At 36.0% G+C, this 18270-nt stretch overlaps 12 protein-coding genes across 12 annotated transcripts; 8 read left to right on the top strand and 4 right to left on the bottom strand. All coding sequences in view use genetic code 6, as the record gives it.

Annotated features, from left to right (window-relative positions):
• Window positions 1–384: 384 nt before the first annotated feature.
• Window positions 385–1149, top strand: SS50377_21439 (Cysteine-rich membrane protein 2; the record flags this gene model as incomplete). Its single annotated transcript, XM_067905361.1, has 1 exon — window positions 385–1149. The coding sequence occupies one exon, from the start codon at window positions 385–387 to the stop codon at window positions 1147–1149; it is 765 nt and encodes a 254-aa protein (XP_067766678.1).
• A 2047-nt stretch (window positions 1150–3196) lies between these two features.
• Window positions 3197–3571, bottom strand: SS50377_21440 (uncharacterized protein; the record flags this gene model as incomplete). The annotated part of the gene is made up of 1 exon (XM_067905362.1): window positions 3197–3571. The coding sequence occupies one exon, from the start codon at window positions 3569–3571 to the stop codon at window positions 3197–3199; it is 375 nt and encodes a 124-aa protein (XP_067766679.1).
• A 15-nt stretch (window positions 3572–3586) lies between these two features.
• On the top strand, window positions 3587–4105 carry SS50377_21441 (uncharacterized protein; the record flags this gene model as incomplete). The annotated part of the gene is made up of 1 exon (XM_067905363.1): window positions 3587–4105. One exon carries the CDS (start codon window positions 3587–3589, stop codon window positions 4103–4105), a length of 519 nt encoding a protein of 172 aa, XP_067766680.1.
• A 392-nt stretch (window positions 4106–4497) lies between these two features.
• SS50377_21442 (Cysteine-rich membrane protein 1) lies at window positions 4498–5352 on the bottom strand (the record flags this gene model as incomplete). Its single annotated transcript, XM_067905364.1, has 1 exon — window positions 4498–5352. One exon carries the CDS (start codon window positions 5350–5352, stop codon window positions 4498–4500), a length of 855 nt encoding a protein of 284 aa, XP_067766681.1.
• A 117-nt stretch (window positions 5353–5469) lies between these two features.
• On the top strand, window positions 5470–5991 carry SS50377_21443 (uncharacterized protein; the record flags this gene model as incomplete). Its single annotated transcript, XM_067905365.1, has 1 exon — window positions 5470–5991. One exon carries the CDS (start codon window positions 5470–5472, stop codon window positions 5989–5991), a length of 522 nt encoding a protein of 173 aa, XP_067766682.1.
• A 1326-nt stretch (window positions 5992–7317) lies between these two features.
• Window positions 7318–7695, bottom strand: SS50377_21444 (uncharacterized protein; the record flags this gene model as incomplete). The annotated part of the gene is made up of 1 exon (XM_067905366.1): window positions 7318–7695. One exon carries the CDS (start codon window positions 7693–7695, stop codon window positions 7318–7320), a length of 378 nt encoding a protein of 125 aa, XP_067766683.1.
• A 19-nt stretch (window positions 7696–7714) lies between these two features.
• Window positions 7715–8197, top strand: SS50377_21445 (uncharacterized protein; the record flags this gene model as incomplete). Its single annotated transcript, XM_067905367.1, has 1 exon — window positions 7715–8197. One exon carries the CDS (start codon window positions 7715–7717, stop codon window positions 8195–8197), a length of 483 nt encoding a protein of 160 aa, XP_067766684.1.
• A 559-nt stretch (window positions 8198–8756) lies between these two features.
• SS50377_21446 (uncharacterized protein) lies at window positions 8757–9173 on the bottom strand (the record flags this gene model as incomplete). Its single annotated transcript, XM_067905368.1, has 1 exon — window positions 8757–9173. One exon carries the CDS (start codon window positions 9171–9173, stop codon window positions 8757–8759), a length of 417 nt encoding a protein of 138 aa, XP_067766685.1.
• An 868-nt stretch (window positions 9174–10041) lies between these two features.
• Window positions 10042–10500, top strand: SS50377_21447 (uncharacterized protein; the record flags this gene model as incomplete). Its single annotated transcript, XM_067905369.1, has 1 exon — window positions 10042–10500. The coding sequence occupies one exon, from the start codon at window positions 10042–10044 to the stop codon at window positions 10498–10500; it is 459 nt and encodes a 152-aa protein (XP_067766686.1).
• A 664-nt stretch (window positions 10501–11164) lies between these two features.
• On the top strand, window positions 11165–12916 carry SS50377_21448 (Cysteine-rich membrane protein 2; the record flags this gene model as incomplete). The annotated part of the gene is made up of 1 exon (XM_067905370.1): window positions 11165–12916. The coding sequence occupies one exon, from the start codon at window positions 11165–11167 to the stop codon at window positions 12914–12916; it is 1752 nt and encodes a 583-aa protein (XP_067766687.1).
• Window positions 12917–16842: 3926 nt separating this feature from the next.
• On the top strand, window positions 16843–17379 carry SS50377_21449 (uncharacterized protein; the record flags this gene model as incomplete). Its single annotated transcript, XM_067905371.1, has 1 exon — window positions 16843–17379. The coding sequence occupies one exon, from the start codon at window positions 16843–16845 to the stop codon at window positions 17377–17379; it is 537 nt and encodes a 178-aa protein (XP_067766688.1).
• A 571-nt stretch (window positions 17380–17950) lies between these two features.
• Window positions 17951–18253, top strand: SS50377_21450 (Cysteine-rich protein; the record flags this gene model as incomplete). Its single annotated transcript, XM_067905372.1, has 1 exon — window positions 17951–18253. One exon carries the CDS (start codon window positions 17951–17953, stop codon window positions 18251–18253), a length of 303 nt encoding a protein of 100 aa, XP_067766689.1.
• Window positions 18254–18270: the final 17 nt, after the last annotated feature.

Below are 18270 nucleotides of genomic sequence, written 5' to 3' on the forward strand. Positions count from 1 at the left end.
CTATCCATTTTTGTTTGTATTCTAATATAGTTAAAATATATTATATTAGTGCTAGTTTTATAAAATTGAAAGATGCTGATTATATATGGTTATTACCATATTAAGGAAATGTGGATTTGCAAAACTGTTAAAGGTGTTACCCGAATCTAACATCAGACATCGATTATTAATAACAAAGAGAAAAAACATAAAATTTGTTTTTTGTGCCCATTGTTAGGAATACTATAAGTAAACTAGGTTTGTGTTAATATCTAAATTTTTAACTAAAATATATTTATATAAACATATAATTAGTTATAATGTAAAAATAGAAAGAAACAGCAACTCATATTCCCTATGCATACGCATTATATATATAAAGCTAACTATTCCATTTATTTTAAAATGAGTAACAAATGTACTTCTACCGACAAGACCACGTGTAGCAATGGATTCTTCTGTCCTGCTCATGTCCCTGAAGAAGAAACTGCATGCACTTCTTGTACTGGAAATACAACTGAAAAATGCTAGTGCGGTACATCTGTCAATTGTGCTACCTGCGACTCTTCAGACTCATCAAAATGCAACACCTGCACCGCCGGATTCGCTAAAAGTAGTTCAGGTGTGTGTGACTTGTGCTTGAATGGCTACTTCTACCTCAATAATACCTGTGCGAAGTGCAGCTCCTCCTGCAAGACCTGCATGAACATCGCTGAAACGTGCACCTCCTGCAATGATAATTTTACAATGAGCGTCAACCAGACCTGCGAGGCGAACTGTTTCGAGGATCTTCCTGACGGAAACGCGTGTATTTCACAGATGGTAGAGGTCTGTGGAAATACTTCATAGATCACCTCCTGCAAATGCTAAACTGCGTTTAATTGCTTCGAGTGCGATAACGAGGATACTACAAAGTGCAAGTCGTGCATGAAAGGATTCAAATTCGAAGATGGGCTCTGCACTAGTTGTGACGACGGTTACGATAGCCTGGGGAAGTTTTGCTTCGCGTATGAAGAAAATTCAAGCAGAAATCTTTCCGGTGGTGCAGTAGTAGGTATTGTAATAGCAGTTATGGTGGTGGTTGGAGGAGTCGCCGGTGGCGTGTTCTGGTTCATGAAGAAGTCCAAAGTTAATTAGGAAATAGAGAAATAGAATTTTAGCAGGGAGTGATACATTACTTGATATCATGATTTAGGGGAAATATGGTGACATTAAAGTTTAAAGTATTCTAGAGGGATAAATTACAAATGTGTATTATATTTCTGAGCCGAGTTAGACTTTGTTTGGGACGACTGAGCATATGTTTCTATTGGTGATGAGGAAACATTGGGTGCACAAACCTGATATTGCTAAATTTGAAAAGTTAATATTAGCCAATATAATTAATTTTGTAAATTTAACAAGCTCGAGTGTTTTCCAATAATACTTATCAGCACAGAAATAAATTGTGAACTTCTATTTCATGCTGAATTAGGAGTTCTAGGTCTGACCTTGTTTTGGTGAGCATAGCCCAATACCAATTTTGGAAAAATACGCTGATTGTTTCGCTAAATTTGTGATTTGCGTTTCACATGCACTTCAGGTATACCAGTTACCAATACTATGGATTGGTATAAAATATTAACTTTAGGTTTTCCTAATCAAAAAAGTTTCATCATTAATGTATTAGTATATTAATATATATGAATAAAACTGCAATACCTTAAAACGCCAATCACATGAAGTCACATGTCTTACCCTAGCGCCAGCTGGCCGTCCAGTCAGTCCAACCGCTCATCCAGCCCATATAACTCAACCTTCATCTTGGAGTGGGCCTCGAAGAACGGCTTGGCGATGGAAAACGGAATTACACGCCTCGTGGTGTGCCTGTTATCATGGCTTAGGTCTATGCGCGAGAAATTATACAGGTTCGTCTCGCTATGTAGATGCATTCATACCGCGTGGAACGTCATTCTCGATGACCTCAATGAGCTGATATTGTTAATTATATGGTTATGACTTGTTTATGCTTTGTTGTTTTTCGTAGTTAGTTTGCTATTAAATTCACCTTGCTGAAGTAGAAAAAAAATTTAAGTAAAAATACAAAGTAAAATATTATTATATATAAACTACATTGTTATATTTCCTAAATTAAACAAGGTTTATAGCAATCGTACGCTAGACAGCTGTAGCTGTAAACGATATCATGTTTAATAATGTCCAGATCTAGCATTGAAGCTTAATTCGTTAGGTATCTCCAGGTAGAACTATAGTTGGCTCCAAGCTAACCAATTAGCTATTATGGCACCGCCCTGACACCATGACAAGCCCTGAAGCATTATTACGCAAGCCACAGTAAATTAAGGATGCAAGGTATTTCTTCATTATTCTATCTCCATGCTATAAGCGCACATTCTTTCATACGAATTTTTGATATTATGTGCTGGTGGCTAGCGCTATCAATCTCGAAAGTTCAATAGAACTAGGGTATATTTTAGTATCCTCTTCTCCATCAGGCGCACCAATTAGCAGCCAAAGAACCCAAATATTACATGATGGGATAGGCACTATTCACTTGTTTGACAATCTACCATATTTATTTCAATATTGATACTCACTGAACTGTAAAGCTTTGCATGCAATGGTAAGCAGGATACAAAGTACATGATGGCAGGCATGTTACTTATGCAACATTTCGTAACAAACTAAATATCCATATAGGTATATGAATATAATAGCCAGAAAAATGAAAATTGCGTATTACTTGCCTGGGTGCGTGCTTGGCTATGGTAGGCTTGAACAACGATTCTCTTACCGAGAGAGTCTACTAAAGCTATTTGATGGGACCAGCTTATTGATAATGCTTGGTAGAATCACGAGCGAATCAAATTTATCCACCTGAAGAGCCCACTGACATACAATTACTATCGTATTCCTGTCTGGTCATGCCCAGCTGGTGCATATCCACTTAGTCTCGAATCTTGCGTCGACCTGTATGCATTCGGTACAGTAGCTAGAAAACTAGCTCCCTGAGACGTTTACTATGTTAACCTAAGACAAGGAGAGCTTTCGGCTAGAATATTAAAGTAAGCGCATTCACCCCTACTTAAATCATCTAGTGCAATACCTACCACAACCCACCTACCTGTATTTTACGTGTTATTCCCAGACGCTAAATACGCTCACAGACTGCTCGCAAAGTTGTTCGTAAATCGTGAAATTTTTAACAATTACCGAGTCATTCACTGCATAGCTGTTAATATAGTAGTACGCTAACCCTACCCAACATCTCCAATTACTCCCAACACGCGAACCACACGGCCAGAAATCGCCCACGACCTATTTGATTCACCTAAGTATCCCTCTAAATCTTACAGCACAACCCCGCTAACGTCTCATGCTCCTCAGTACACTTCTCCTTATCTCCATCAGAACATTCGGCAACCATCCCTTACCGCCGTCCTGACCGTAGCTGCATGAAGTACCTTTTCTGCGGCATCGCATTCACAGGATGGGTCAATACCTTCCACTCAAGTGGTTGGAACGTCCTCCAGAAAATCGTTGCAGTTCGCGGTTCCGTCACTGAGTATGGTGGTAATGTAATAATTCTCATCGCGGGAATTGCAAAATGCAACAGACGATAAAATATAACATTTTGACTCGCACAGGTGCAGCTGTTTGTTGGAGCGGAGCAACATGCCTTTGCACTATTTGCTCAGCATTCTCTATACGTCGAACAATCGAATAGACTATTTTGGGCTCCCCTCCATTACACCCGAAGTCATTTTGTGCAGGGTTGTGCGCATGCGGTGTACGGGATTTCGTCTAGAAAGGTATCAGGAGGGCCTTCAGCCCAAGAAGCGAATCCGTATTTCTTGCTGTCTACTGTCTTCCTGTCGTCGACATACCATCCCAGGTCCAGCTTCGTGCCGTATGTGCACAGGACACAGTTCTCGGATCCTACGCTGGGGACTAGTAGACAGGATCGGCATAGCAGGGTTTCGCGGTGCCTTGCAGCTTGCGAGTGGTCTTCCGTTTCGAACTGAGGAACTGTAGCATGATTCTCATAAATAGCGTAAATGGGTTTTCATGTTTTTCTATTTTGCTAAGTTGGGACTAGGTTGGGTATCCAGAGCTAAGCTCATGATGCGATTAGTATCCTGCATATTATATAAACTAGATACCAAAATTAAACTTCCGCTCCAATTAATATTAGACACTAACGTATTAGATTGAATATGACACCCTATGACGACAATATGAGTCCACTGACGGCCAGCACTCGCCCTGTGCGGTCGGCTATCCCAACAGCAGCATGTGCAAAGGATGCAAAGCCAGATACAAGGCAAGGCGTGATCGATATCTAGCGGTGCCAGCCCGCTAGCAGGATATTTATGCCTCTCCGGAGCACAGTTGTACCCAGTACGAGCATTTCCACTTTCCCTTATTCCCCGAGTCTGCTGCTCAAATCCGTACGGCATCAGCTCCCGCACCACTAGATGATACCGTGGCCATCTAGCCATATTATGCCAAATTCTATCACTTCCTGGCCTTCTTGATGAAGTAGTATGCCAAGCCGCCACCAACTGCACCAGCAACCACCAATACCCCTATGATAATGCCGGCAATCGCACCACCGCCTATTTTATTCTGCTAGACTGTGTCCTATTTGGGCCAGCACAATCTTCCTCTAACTTCATACCCGTCCGTACATTCAGTGCACGTACCGCCTTTCGCCTTCACTATATTAGGTAAACACGTATCACAGTCAGTCTTATTGTCATTGCATGAGGCACAGTTTACAGCATTTCCACATTTGCAGGCAGAATCAAGCCCTTTCGCGCACGATGTGGCAACGCCATTCTTGCAGTATTCGCCATCTTGGAGGCTATTGCAGTTGGCTATGCACCTTCCGTCTATAGTAGTAGTATAAGCGCCTGGATTACAGGTGTTGCACACTGTTTTTGAGGAGCAAAGAAGACAATTTTGTTCGCATTTCTCGCAGCGATTTACTGACAAGTTGCAGAATGTAGAAATTTCATCTTCGCAGTCTTTTAAAGAATTGCAAACTCTAACGCATGTATCATTTTCCTTGATGTAGCCCTCAGCGCAAGCCTCGCATGAATCAGGGTTCTTACACTTAGCACACCCCTTTAAGCACGAGGTGCACATATCATTCTCTAGAAAACTTCCGGGAATGCATTAGGAGCATTTTTTATCTGCGCATTCTCTACAATTGGGATTAGCTGTATTGTCCACACAGTAGCAGCCTTGGCCGAGTTTTATGTCACCGGAGCAAGGGAGGCAGATCACTTCCGTGATGCTGGTCGCTGGGCAATAAAATCCTGCCTTGCAGCCGGTACTCGATCTACTACATTTTCCGGCGTCGCTCATTTTGGATGGATACACGTATTATAATAGAGTATCTCCTGTATAGAATAACTTACCAGTTACGAATTTATTGAATATTGCTTGATATGGTATATAAGACAATATATCCAGAAACTAAAAATGGAATAACGTATTTATATCTATAAAGTATGTATTTGTGAGAACAGTTTTCCCAGTGTTTATTGCTTGTTTATGTAGATATGCTACGTCTCCGAATGGACCCCTGGACCGGAACTGCATGAGGCTACCATGCGTACTGGTACCAGCGCGGTACACCGAGAGGGCCTTGGAGCAGGTAACTGGGATATGCAGGTACACCGCAATAACACCTCCCGAAAGCTCACTCTGCAAGGCAGCAAGCAGGCTTTGGGGGCTCTTACCACGCCCAACGATGTTAAGAAATAAGTGCGCTTCCCAGACAGCCTAGCATGCTCCTAAGAATTTACGCAAGGTATCCCCTCAAGGGCCTCATTGAGCTAGGCAACCTCCTGGAAGTTGGTCTGGGCCGCGCTGCAGTAGTTTTGCGACTAGCCTAGGCATCAGGTTGGTTCTAACCCTCGTTCTAAGCCGGTTTTCGCTCTCGGGATAATGAAATAGGTAAGTAACCGAACTCAGTGCTAAGTATTCCAAGCAAAAATATGAAAATCCATATTGAAATACGAAACATCATTTTATTAAATTGAGAAAGAATTTATATCATTCAATTACATATTTCATAATCATATTTCATATATTTGCTAGTATACCTACTACTCTACAAGCATATCAGTGTTTATATAATTTTTAAAAAAGAAAGCTTCGATACTTAAAACAAGTCATTTTTAAAAATACTTTGTATCTTCCATATTAAATAATCTTGCTAACCACCCTCAGCGTGAGCAGGTCAAGGGAAATATGATCTCTTTAGAGATTGTATTTCCATTGGGTCGCCCAAATCGAATATATCAAATTCATAATTATATTTTAATTTTCAATATCGTATTTTTTAAAATACATAACTGGTGTTTTTATATTTAGATGTTATTAACAAATCTTGATCAGCCATGACAGAGAAGTAATATTCAAGCAAGATAAAATTATAAATACAAAAATTAAAATACTTAAAACAAGATTTATTACAGATACTAGAAGAGGATCTTGATTTTATAAAAGTAAAGCTTTTAAAATACGAAATCTAAACAATAATGCAATGATCTGAATATGAATATTAAGCAATACAAAAACGAATATAGTTAGATATCCCTTATAGATAAATAACTCTAATAAAACAAATACTAAATAATTTATTCTAATAAATTAATTAGATTAAACCAATTATAAAAGTTTTAACTGATATACAATACAATTAAATAGTAAAATTTACAATTAAATGAGTTCAAGGATAAATCTCATACCAGAGTCTTGAATAATCTATCAAGCGATTTACTACAAAATATCACATTGCATAAATTCAATTACCAAAAGTAAAACAATTAATGATAGTATTAATTTAAATATAGACTACAAGTAAAATATGTTTGAAGAAAATAAATAGTAAGCAAGTAGTAAGTCACCCTCAAGAAGGTGCACACAGAATATTTGAATTTTTAAAATGGACTATTATTTTATTACTCGCAATGCGAATGATAAAATCTGATATAGTAGATAGTATCCCAGAGAGGGGTCAAGAAAAAATATTTTTCCTATTTAAAAATTCAAAACGGTTACTCACCAAGGGCGACCACTAAATTGGGTCAAAATAGTTAACTTTAAAATTTTCTAAAGCTACTAATTCTAATTATGTGGTTCATACAATGGGGATTTGTTAGTCTATGTATTATTCTGACTACAAACTATGAAATTTTGAATTTTAGCGTTAAATTAAAAGATACTCTGAGTACTGACACTCCTCGCCTTCTACTGCTAGGACCCCCTTATAACTTTGCCAACGTTTTTTTAAATGTAACCCTTGCAGAGTAGCATTTAATATCAGCAAAAAATACCATTTTCACCCTCTAGGTGATGCGCCAAACCAAATATCTGTTGCCAAATTATGACGAATTCACCATAGTCTCTGCTCTACCAGATACCTAATTTTATAAAATGATACCAGTAGAAGGTTGCAATCGTGCGTTCCGCACCAGCAGTTCTGCCTCTTTCCGACCATCCTCTGCTCAAATATTCAACGTGGCGTGCACGCTAGGAATAGGTGCTACACATCGCTGCGTGCCTTCTGATTACGCAAAAACATTTCTTACCCTTTGGTGCATGCCCTGTTCCCGTCTTGCGCGCAGATGCTTCGCACGGGAGGTTGCAAATTTGGTAATTTGGAAGCCTTTCAGCGGGAGTGGGGTAGAAAATACGCATTTTCCTAAAGTTTAGTTGTATGCTATTTGAAGTCGAAATGAGCATTTTGGCGATAATTCTGGGAGGGCAGTTAGCATCGTGTAAGACACTTTAAGATGATAATTTAAGGAATTGGTTGATTGCGGTAATGTGTGCATAGCGTTCATGGGGATTAGGTGTGTTTGATTTGTGCAGTCTTAGCAGTTAGGGAATGGGAGATGTTGGGCGAGAAGGGGGCTTGAGTATTTTGGTGTAGATGCATTAACATGATATTTGTCAGGTCTTAACGTTTGGAATGGTGTGGTTGTGGATTGAATTTGGTTATTTAGAGATAATTTTATTGTACAGTAGTTGTAGTAACTATAGTTTGGATGAATTTGGAATATCGATATCTTACCATACGCAGGAGTACGAAATTCAACTTTAAGGTAATTTTAAAGTAATGGTACAATAACATGTCATACTGTTATATTTATCTATTATGCTGTCCGAATTTGAAAATAATTAAAGTATGCAAAACTGAAACTGAAATATTTAATAATAGTACACCCCGCAGAATCACTCTAAAGATAGTAAGTTAAATTTCATAAAATAGGCCATACACCAAATTTATGACTTAAAGTATTACTATCATTCATGCTACGTAATATCATGGAAAACATGCGTTTAGTTAATTTTTGCAGAACTTCTAAGGCTTTTGAACTAAAATATATTACTAATTACTCATATGGTGCTATTTGTATTACATGTGGTAAATCGATCTATCGATGCCTTGCTTTGACCTCATGCTAATTTTATCTCAGATTATCAAGTATTATCGTATTAGGTCTAGCAAATTGAAGTATATTGTGGTGGGCTCAAGTATTCCGTAACGAGCTGCTGTCAGCTAAGTATCGCGAAGAGTAATGCATCGCTAATTAACATTTAAGTTCACTTAGAATTTTTGGCCATGTATTCTTTCACAACTGGTACCATCACTTCTTCTTTTTCTTGAGGAAGTAAATGCAAGTCCACCTTCGACTACACTTACTGTTAATATTCATATTATAACAATTCTGGATAATCTAACGTTATACATTTCATCAAAAAACAGATATTTCCAAGTTTCTCAGCACATTCTATGCATTCTCAGCATTGTTAGTATTTGGGTAAATACCCCAGAAAGACTATAACTTCCACTAGATTAACGATTTAGGGCTCATGAATGTCTAGAGAGCAGATAGTTCCTAGAGTCTATGCAGCCCGTGCATTCCCATTATCTTCATCAGAATATATGCATAATGGATCAGTACAGGGCCAATCTCTTATTTCTTAAATTGTTTGACAAATAAGGCAATTAGGCGCTCCTGGAACACACCTGCGTCGTGGTGTCTGGCCAGCGGAGCAGTATTCAATAATAGGATTATTAGCATAGGCATAGCGGACAATGATGCGGCTACCTAATAGCTTACTTATTTATACTGTGCCATCTATTTGGGATTTTGCATTTGAGGATTCATCCAGCTGCTGCATGCCTCGCAGATTGTTAGCAGGCTCTCCAGAGATTCCCAGTGGATTTAATTCGCAAAGCTAGGAGTATTGAGAAAATGTCTAGGACCACAAGCGCGTGCAATACCTGCTTATTTTATTCATATACCGCCTAAAGCTTTAAATCGGATCGCGATAGCTGTACATTAGGCGTATTACCGCATGCTGTAGCGTTAGCAGAGCATGCTGGCAACAGGCTGAGATACGAACTAAGCATTAATTTGATTTTGCTACTGCATGCGCTATTACTACTTCTGTACAGTAAATGCTACCAGGATTAGCTTCGTGCTATATTGAATGCAGTCGTTTAGTTTATTGTATTAGGATGGCGTTTAATAGTTTTGGTATTTAATAGTTGTATTTAGTTAATTATTTAGTATTTAGATAATATTTACTAGTATAATTAGACATAGTAAGATATTTACTACTCATTCAGAAGGAGATACTGATTAATATAATATATGCATCTGTTATAAAAATAAAAATCAATAACTGAAGGTTTGCTTATATTAAACTGAAACTATAATAGTTATAAATTGATTAATTTACCAAGTTTCTGCATAATAGGTTAATACATAATATGATGAAAAATGAAAAATGTAAATGTAAATTATATGTATTATCAAAACTTATCAGGTTTAATCCTAAAAGTGTTATGATAACTAATGAATATAATATTAACATAAAATATTTTTCATCTAATTGAAGTTAGTCATTCTCAGGTAAGGATATGAAAGATTAGAATGTATATTACTTAAATTTTACAAATTTAGTTATTAAGCCTTAGATCATAGCATAGATGGTATAAGGATAGTAGAAAGTGAAAGTTCTTACCTAATAATGTAGTCAGTGAACAAAACCTATCTCTCTCACTACAGGTCATAGAAATAATAAAATTTAGTTAATGTAAGCATTGCCACTTTAGGAAAGCATGTAATAGATAAGCTAATGATAAAGTAAGGTTTAGTAATATTCTGGCATACTGTGCTGCAAGGGGAATGCATGTATAGACTTAAGGCTGATTAGTGGAACAGCTGGGATCTGAATAGAAATGGTGTCAACACCTAGTACTGCATCTTAAATGAACCGTAAGTAGAAACCTGCATATTATTAGTGGGAAAGTAGGATTTACGAAGTATCTGCGCAAATATCCAAACAAAATAATACGATACCAGCCAAACTTCTGATACCTCGGTGAGAATCGGAGCATGGATAGTACCACGGGCTCTGGTACGGTTCGGAGTGGCTGGTATGCTCCTGCATATTTAGGCATCAGGCTAGCCTAGAAGAAGTAATTGAAACCCTATTAGCCATCTTCACCATTCTTTTAATTTACCATATTAGAATGACATAAATATTTTTGAGTTTTGCAGCTTTGTTAGTCTAAATACTATCCGAATATACCATTCACTGATAACGTGGAAATATGAATTATTTTATTATATTAAAATAATATTGTTAACTTCGGCTAACATAAAGTTGGTCTGAGTATTAATTATGTTTAAATACCCATAGGTCCAACTATTACCAGCAATCGGGTATTTAGTAAACTTACTGCTATTTCTGCAATCACAGGGGTATTATATAATATATGGATTTTTTCACTTTTAGTTTTTGCAGTATTATATTAGTATGCACAACTATTATTAAACTCAATTTAAAGATTTGCGGGTTTTAAAGATTATAAGTTACTACGCACTTTGCATAAACTATTATAACACCACTCATGCCTATAATAACAATAACATCACCATTTCTTTTGGTAAATCTACTGGGATTCCTCTACAACTACTTTAAGTAAATTTTACTAAATTATACTTATTTGTACAACATCAATTCCACGCTTAATAGTAAACGCTATCCATAAAATATTTCACTTCCACTTCAATACTCAAAAACACAAAACTGCTATACTCGGTAATATTCACAGTTACACTGTAGTCATGTTTTCACTTCTATCTAAATGTCAAACTAGTGTACTTCTTCAATTACAAATACCTGCAGTGAAGGGACTTTCTGTCCATCAAACGCAGGAACTACTTCTACAGATTGTCTCGCGTGCAAATCAGAGTGCGCAACCTGCACAGCAGAGAACACGTGTCAAACCTGCACTAACGGGAACTTTTTAAGCGTAACCACCTGCGCCACCTGCGTTTCCGGAACCACCATGAAGTGCACCTGCGGTTCCGCTGAGAACTGCTCGACTTGTTCGGATGATATGGCAAAATGCGCTACCTGTAGTAGTGAATATGATATGGCTGCGAATCCTCCTTGTTCAGCATGCAAGGCAGGGTACTTTGAGAATATTGAAAACCCAAAAACCTGCACAAAATGCCCAGTAACCTGCGCAACCTGTACCGCAGAAAACACCTGTCTAACATGTAAAGATGGAAACGTTTTAACTGGCAGTACCTGCGTCCCCTGCAATGCAACCCAAATGACTGCCTGCACGTGCCAAACTACCAAAAACTGCTCAACATGTAAGTCTAGTGAGATGGACAAATGCGAAACATGTATAGGAAACTTTGACCCTTCTATCACCACTCCTTGCGAGAAATGCTTGTCAGGATTCTTCAAGGAAAACAAAGATGCGAGTGATACTTGCACGGCCTGCTCCAAGAATTGCACAACCTGCACATCCATCTCCGTTTGCACATCTTGCAGGGACGGGTTTTTGCTTGATAACAAGAATTGCGTAGCCTGCACAGATACAAACTGCAAGACATGTCCCTCTAGCAAAGATACCTGCACGGCTTGCAAAGATAAATTTTCGGTGTAAAGCGATAAATGTGAGAAAATATGCACAGCAAATGACGGTAGCTGTGCCATGAATCAAATCTGTGATACGATCTGCAAAGACTGCACCGGTAACTGTGCCACGTGCAAGGACGCAGTCGACAAGTGCTTGACCTGCGATCCCGGATTCATTTTAGTAGGCGATAAATGCGAAACGTGCTCTGCTGGCTGCGCGAACTGCGACGGCAATAAAGACACCTGCAAGGTTTGTAAGGACGATTTTTTCCTAAAAGATAAAACCTGCACTGCTTGTACTGCAAACACAACAGAACAGTGTACGTGCAGTGAAGCAGCTAACTGCGCTAACTGCGATACTTCTGATAAAGCAAAGTGCGCCACCTGTATCACCGGTTACAAAAAGGCTACAGGAGATACCTGTTCTACATGCGACGACGGTTATCTGATGGTCGGAATGGTATGCACGAAATGCGGACCAAACTGCGCAACGTGCTCCTAAAGTATTGAAAAGTGCGATACCTGCGCCAGTTCGTACACAATGAGCATCAACTAGACGTGCGAGAAGGATTGTACGGAGGCACTGACAGATGGCAAGGTGTGCGTCGCCGAAAAGATAGTGGATTGTGGAGGCACCGATCAGATAACTGCATGTAAATGTGGCAATACTGGAAACTGCTTCAAATGCGACGGTTCGGATAAGGAAAAATGCGAGTCCTGCATGCGAGGATACAAATTATCAGATGACACGTGTACTACCTGCATGGACGGGTATACCGCCGTTGGTACTTTCTGCTTCCCCTAGAGCGATACGCTAAGTACCAACCTCTCTGGTGGCGCTGTTACAGGCATTATCATCGCAGTTCTAGTAGCTGTGGGTGGAGTCGCCGGTGGTATTTTTTGGTACATGAAGAAGTCAAAGCTTAATAAGGAGATTGACGAGTAGAAGTTTGTCCTGAAGTGATAATTTACGTTATTTCAGATATTATGATTATGTATATGGAGGCATCCTGCAATAATGAGAATATAAGGGTATAAAATTAGTAATTTACTATTATTAAATATGAAGAAGAATTCGAGTTACTTAAATCTTACATACTACTCACTATTTCTTCACAATATTGAAATACTCTGTTTATCTCCATTATATCATTAAGTAAGCGAACGTATACTAAATATTATAACTAAGTTAGCAATATTATCAATTCTGTGCTAAACTTTATCATTACATAACTATTTTGCGAAATTCAATTTTATGTCTTGCGTTGGATTGCAAAATTGGCTATGAAACTTGGAATGGTATGAAATAGATATTGATAGTTTTAGTATGAGATTAGTATTTAATTGGGTAAGCGAATGACAAGTTGAGCATGCGTTGAACTATATTTTGCGGTTCTAAGTTTATATTTGATTGTTAATATAACTTTCTAATTATCATACTATTTAAGATAATTATTTTAGGTTATTAGTATAATTTTTCTGTTTTGTGAGTTGATTTGTAATGTAATTGTGAGGAAACGGTCGTAAAAGCAAGATATAGTATAAAATGTATAAGAAGGTGAAATAGTAGATTAAACTACTTTTGTAGTTTTTGAATACTTATATGTTGAATTTAATGATGACTACTTAGTGATTAATCATAATTGCCTTCTTCATTTCTATACTCTGATTATCTTCTACAATTGTAATTTAATAAGCATGTTAAGTAACTATTATAGTTCTATTTTATCAAAAAATATACTATGTATATTATATATTCTAATTATTATTTACACTTCTCTTCTATATAGGTTTTATGCATAGTATCACACCTAACAATCTGATGCCTAGTTAAAGTGAAAATTTTCTATTAAGGTATGCTATAGCAACACAGCTAACGCTATGAAAATAATTATACTGTAATCAGTCTTGTAGTAGTTAATTCTATATGGTTCATATAATTTATACAACAATTATTTAATATTACCCCTGCTCTGTCGAGTGCACTTTTTTGAAAAAGTATAAATCTGCCCAAAGAGGAAAAGTTGCAAACTTATTTAATGGGAAAGATTCCCATTCTTTGTATTTTGCTTTTCTTGTTGTGTTTCGTAATTTTCATTTTAATCGAATTCCGCTCCAGAATTGGAAAATCCACAAAATAACTCTTTGTCGAACAATCTTTAAATACTTGACCCAATAAATAATACAATATATCTGTGAAAAGAAAATAAGCATCTAAAGCTAATTTGGGCATAACTAGGAGCCATTACAAAATTAGAATTCAAAACTTATAATCTAAATTATAGCCATCAACTTATTTCCATATCATAACTAAGATGTTATTTTAGTAAAAAAGAATTATTGTAAAATATTAGTAAAAATATATTTATTCATGAAAATTTTAAATTCTATATTTTTTTATAACAATTAAAATTTACAGAATAGAGTAATATCTGATGAAGGGGAACATTATATGAATGTGATATAATTTATTTCCAGTAATTAAGGAAATTTTTATTAGAATGATGATGATGATAATGAAATTAAAAAGTTAATAATTATACTTTGCTAATTAGTAAAATTTTAATGTTAGCACTAGAAATGTAGATTTAGACTCTATTGAATGCTGTTTAAATATAGTTTAGTATGGAATTGGAATAAATTCAGAAAAATAGAATATTTACCAATTGACGAGCCACTGTCCCCATTTAAAGGCAGATATACTAAAAAATATACCTACCTTAGAATCTAAATAAATATAGACATCTTTTAGGTCAGTATCAGTCCAAAAATGGTTACTGCTTTAAATTGTAATCTTATTTTGATTTTGGGTCCAGTAAGGCTTAAAAGATATTATATAGTACCTTGTGTATATATTTCCATATAGTCAAAGAGGTGTGAGTTGGGAAAATTTTATAATTCTGAAAAGTTATCAAATATTGTTTAACTAATAAATTAAACTTTACTTACGATACGTAGCAACAGGTACAAAAGTAATATTTACCTAAAGAATTAAAAGTCAAGTAATTCAAAATTTTAACTTTTGAATATTTTCATGATTTGGAATGAAGATCAAAAACATAAAATTAACAAAGTTGTTTTTCTCAATGATCTTATAGGTTAACTCTAATGAAAAGAAACACACATTTACTTATTCACGTACATCCATAGTAGATCTATATAATAAATTAATGGGCTGAGTAAATTTCTAGGATTATAATCTTCAGCTAATAAGGTTACCCATAAAGTTTAAATGAGGGGTATTAAATTTATTTCATACACTCAACATCTGTTTAGTAAATTATTAGATTTACTTCAAAGAAATCAACAGTATTGAAAATCTTGAACTTAAACAATATTTGAAGGCCTAATGAAATAGATTTCTTTGTACACGAAGCTAAACTACAGTAAATCTAATGTAGAGCATAAGCTATTTACTAACGCTGTTCTAATGTACAATCTCACTAAAATACTAATATTTAATGCTAATATTTTATATGTTACATGTAGTAAATGCTAGAACTGGAGAACATTCTATATGTGTAGTAGATACATTAACAAAAGAAAACAAAGCAACTACAGAAAGCGATATTTGCAAATTTTACTTTTTCGGAAATAGCTTTTAGCCCGTATTCCCAATAGCAGACAGAGTCATATACATAACGCTCCCATCAGTAGCGGGTAATATTTTTCGAAAGATTTTTCTATAGGTTTGGTTGAATAACCTCCTCACCAGGAAACAGCTAATAAAGTTAATATTAGTATTATATTTGTTATACTTTTTATAATTTTAATTAGTAGTAATTATATTATCTAATATAAGGATTATTTTTAGTTTTATTATATTATATAATATTACTCAATAAATAGTTAATTTTTGAACGAACTATTAAGATTTAGTTGTTTGAGCGATAATAGCTTATCGTGTATTGGCATTAATAATTATTATCTGTTATACGAAGATAATATGAAATAAGCGCCGTTACTTTTATATAGGGAACCTAATCATTTAAACCTATTTCTTATAAAAAACTCTACAACTATATTCATGTATAATAATTATTTACCTTATTTTCACTCCTAATTATCCTATTTTAAGTCATTAGATATATTTATAAACCAATTCACTATCCTTGAAGTGACCCAAAACATAAAACGATTAATCTTACTCACTACTAAGACTTATAGCCTTTTACACTTCTATCTATATTAAAAGTGCTAAGTACTCCACATCTTCATTTTCAAGATCCTGAGTGAGTCTACTTTCCCCAACAAAACATAGCAGCTGATTCCACAGAACCCCTCCTCTGCACCACAAACATTATGTGTCAAATCAGTGCTAAGGTAAATACTTTAACTCGAAATCACTGATTTTACTGCACCATAACTTAAATGGCTGCACTCATCTTTAACACTACTAAAACCTACGTTTCCACTCGGATGAACGAGGAATAAACCTATACTAAGTGTTACAGTCTGTCCAGTATGATATATTGCGAAACCTGCAAAGCTTAGTTGCTCTATTATGGTTTCTGCAAGCTTCCGAAAGTTTACAGACTGTAAATCTGGTCATATTTTGAAAATGATAAATATACTGCACGCTTAGAGGGAGACAACATTTAAGATAATAACAATATTAGATAAAAAATTTCCAAGGATACCTTTCAAATCAAATGGTAAGTATGCATTCTTTCTATACGAAGAGAACTTAAAATGCTAACATGCTTCAGCTGTTAGCTGCATCACCTACAACACGGCAATCCAAAAAATGATCAACATGCATCACTAGCTGCAAACGGTACCGGCTTTAGCTGAGATAGCGGAGTTTGATGGTGGAAATTGCATGCACAACATCCAGGGAACTGTTGTAACCCTAGCCATGCACAATAGAGCTTTGCGATACGTGTGGTGATGCTCATTAAATGGAAATTGATTAATTTGTGTTACCCTAATTGTAGTCATTAAATAACAGTTAGATAGCTTACATCCGTGGAGTTGCGCCTGATTATGATAGAGTAGGTTAAAGTACTTTATACAGATATCAAGATGCCTAAACTTATTTTAAGTATGATGAAAGTAACAATAAAGAATGTCATAATTACATGTACTAATACAAATTCAAAATAAAGCATGTACAGGTTTGTTGATTCCTTTGTGTCAAGTATATAGCGCTATTTATTACTAACCAAGTATCTGGAAGTCTATCTACTATATGGCGGCTTGAATTGTGATTCCAGTATTAGGTGCCGTATGTGCTATCGACGGCAGCCTGATTTCTTATGTTATCAAGAAAGGAAAGAAATGATGGTAATAGTTCCCGAAAAATATACACGAAAAATGGTTTCGCAAGGTAAAATGCGAAAATTCAATTTTACCCGAGGAATACATTATTATGTTATATAATCGCTTGTAGAAGTATTATATGGGATAGTTATATCAGTAAAATGAATTTCTTTTTCTTAGTACGTTACATGTAGTTAGGTATGAAGCAATAGGTACTACATCATAGTTAGAGGTAGTTGATAGCACAATCTAAGGATGCATAACAGAAATTAGTATAATATTCCCAACTTCTACTAGCTGTTAGTTCAATAGCATTATTAATACACTCGAGACTAATTGAAGTTAAATTTTAATATCGCAAATGCAAAATCATACATACTGATACTCAATTTGTATTAGTAATATTATCTGATATTAAATTAATACTCGTTTATTGATAGACTAATTTTTGCAGATTCATAAAGTATTCAGTTTCAGCGTGAGATACATTAGGTATCTACACTGAGCTACTGCGTCTTAGTTTATCCTAATTTTTATGTTCAGTTACAAATTTGTTACTAATCATACGATATACAATATGATTTTAATATTATATATTATTTCAAAAATATGTTAATACATATTTCCTATATAATCCAAGTTACTGAATAATATTTTGTATTATTACATACTCAGAATATTACTAAAAATAGAAACTGCTAAAAATGGAAACAAAGTGCGACAACGGTTCTAAAACATGCCCACTATGCACGCATGTCCATCCGATGCCACTACCTCTAATGAGAAAAACTGTGTCTAGTGCAATATTGTCGGTAACGACGGCTGCAATGCTTGTGCAGCTGATGATGCTGACGTCTGCACTGGGTGCAACCCAAAATTTTACTTTGACCCCGACACTACCGAATGCGTTGCATGCTCCTCCAACTGCTCTACTTGCGATAGTGCGGTTCAATGCACTGTCTGCGCCACCGGCTTCAAACTAGATGGTGGCACATGCGTAGCCTCTGATGTGATCGCATGCGATGCAGATAATTCTTGATAAGACGACTAATTCTG

This window comes from Spironucleus salmonicida, chromosome 2 (genome assembly GCF_000497125.1).
Source record: "Spironucleus salmonicida strain ATCC 50377 chromosome 2, whole genome shotgun sequence".
In the NCBI taxonomy this organism is placed as follows: Eukaryota; Fornicata; order Diplomonadida; family Hexamitidae; genus Spironucleus; species Spironucleus salmonicida.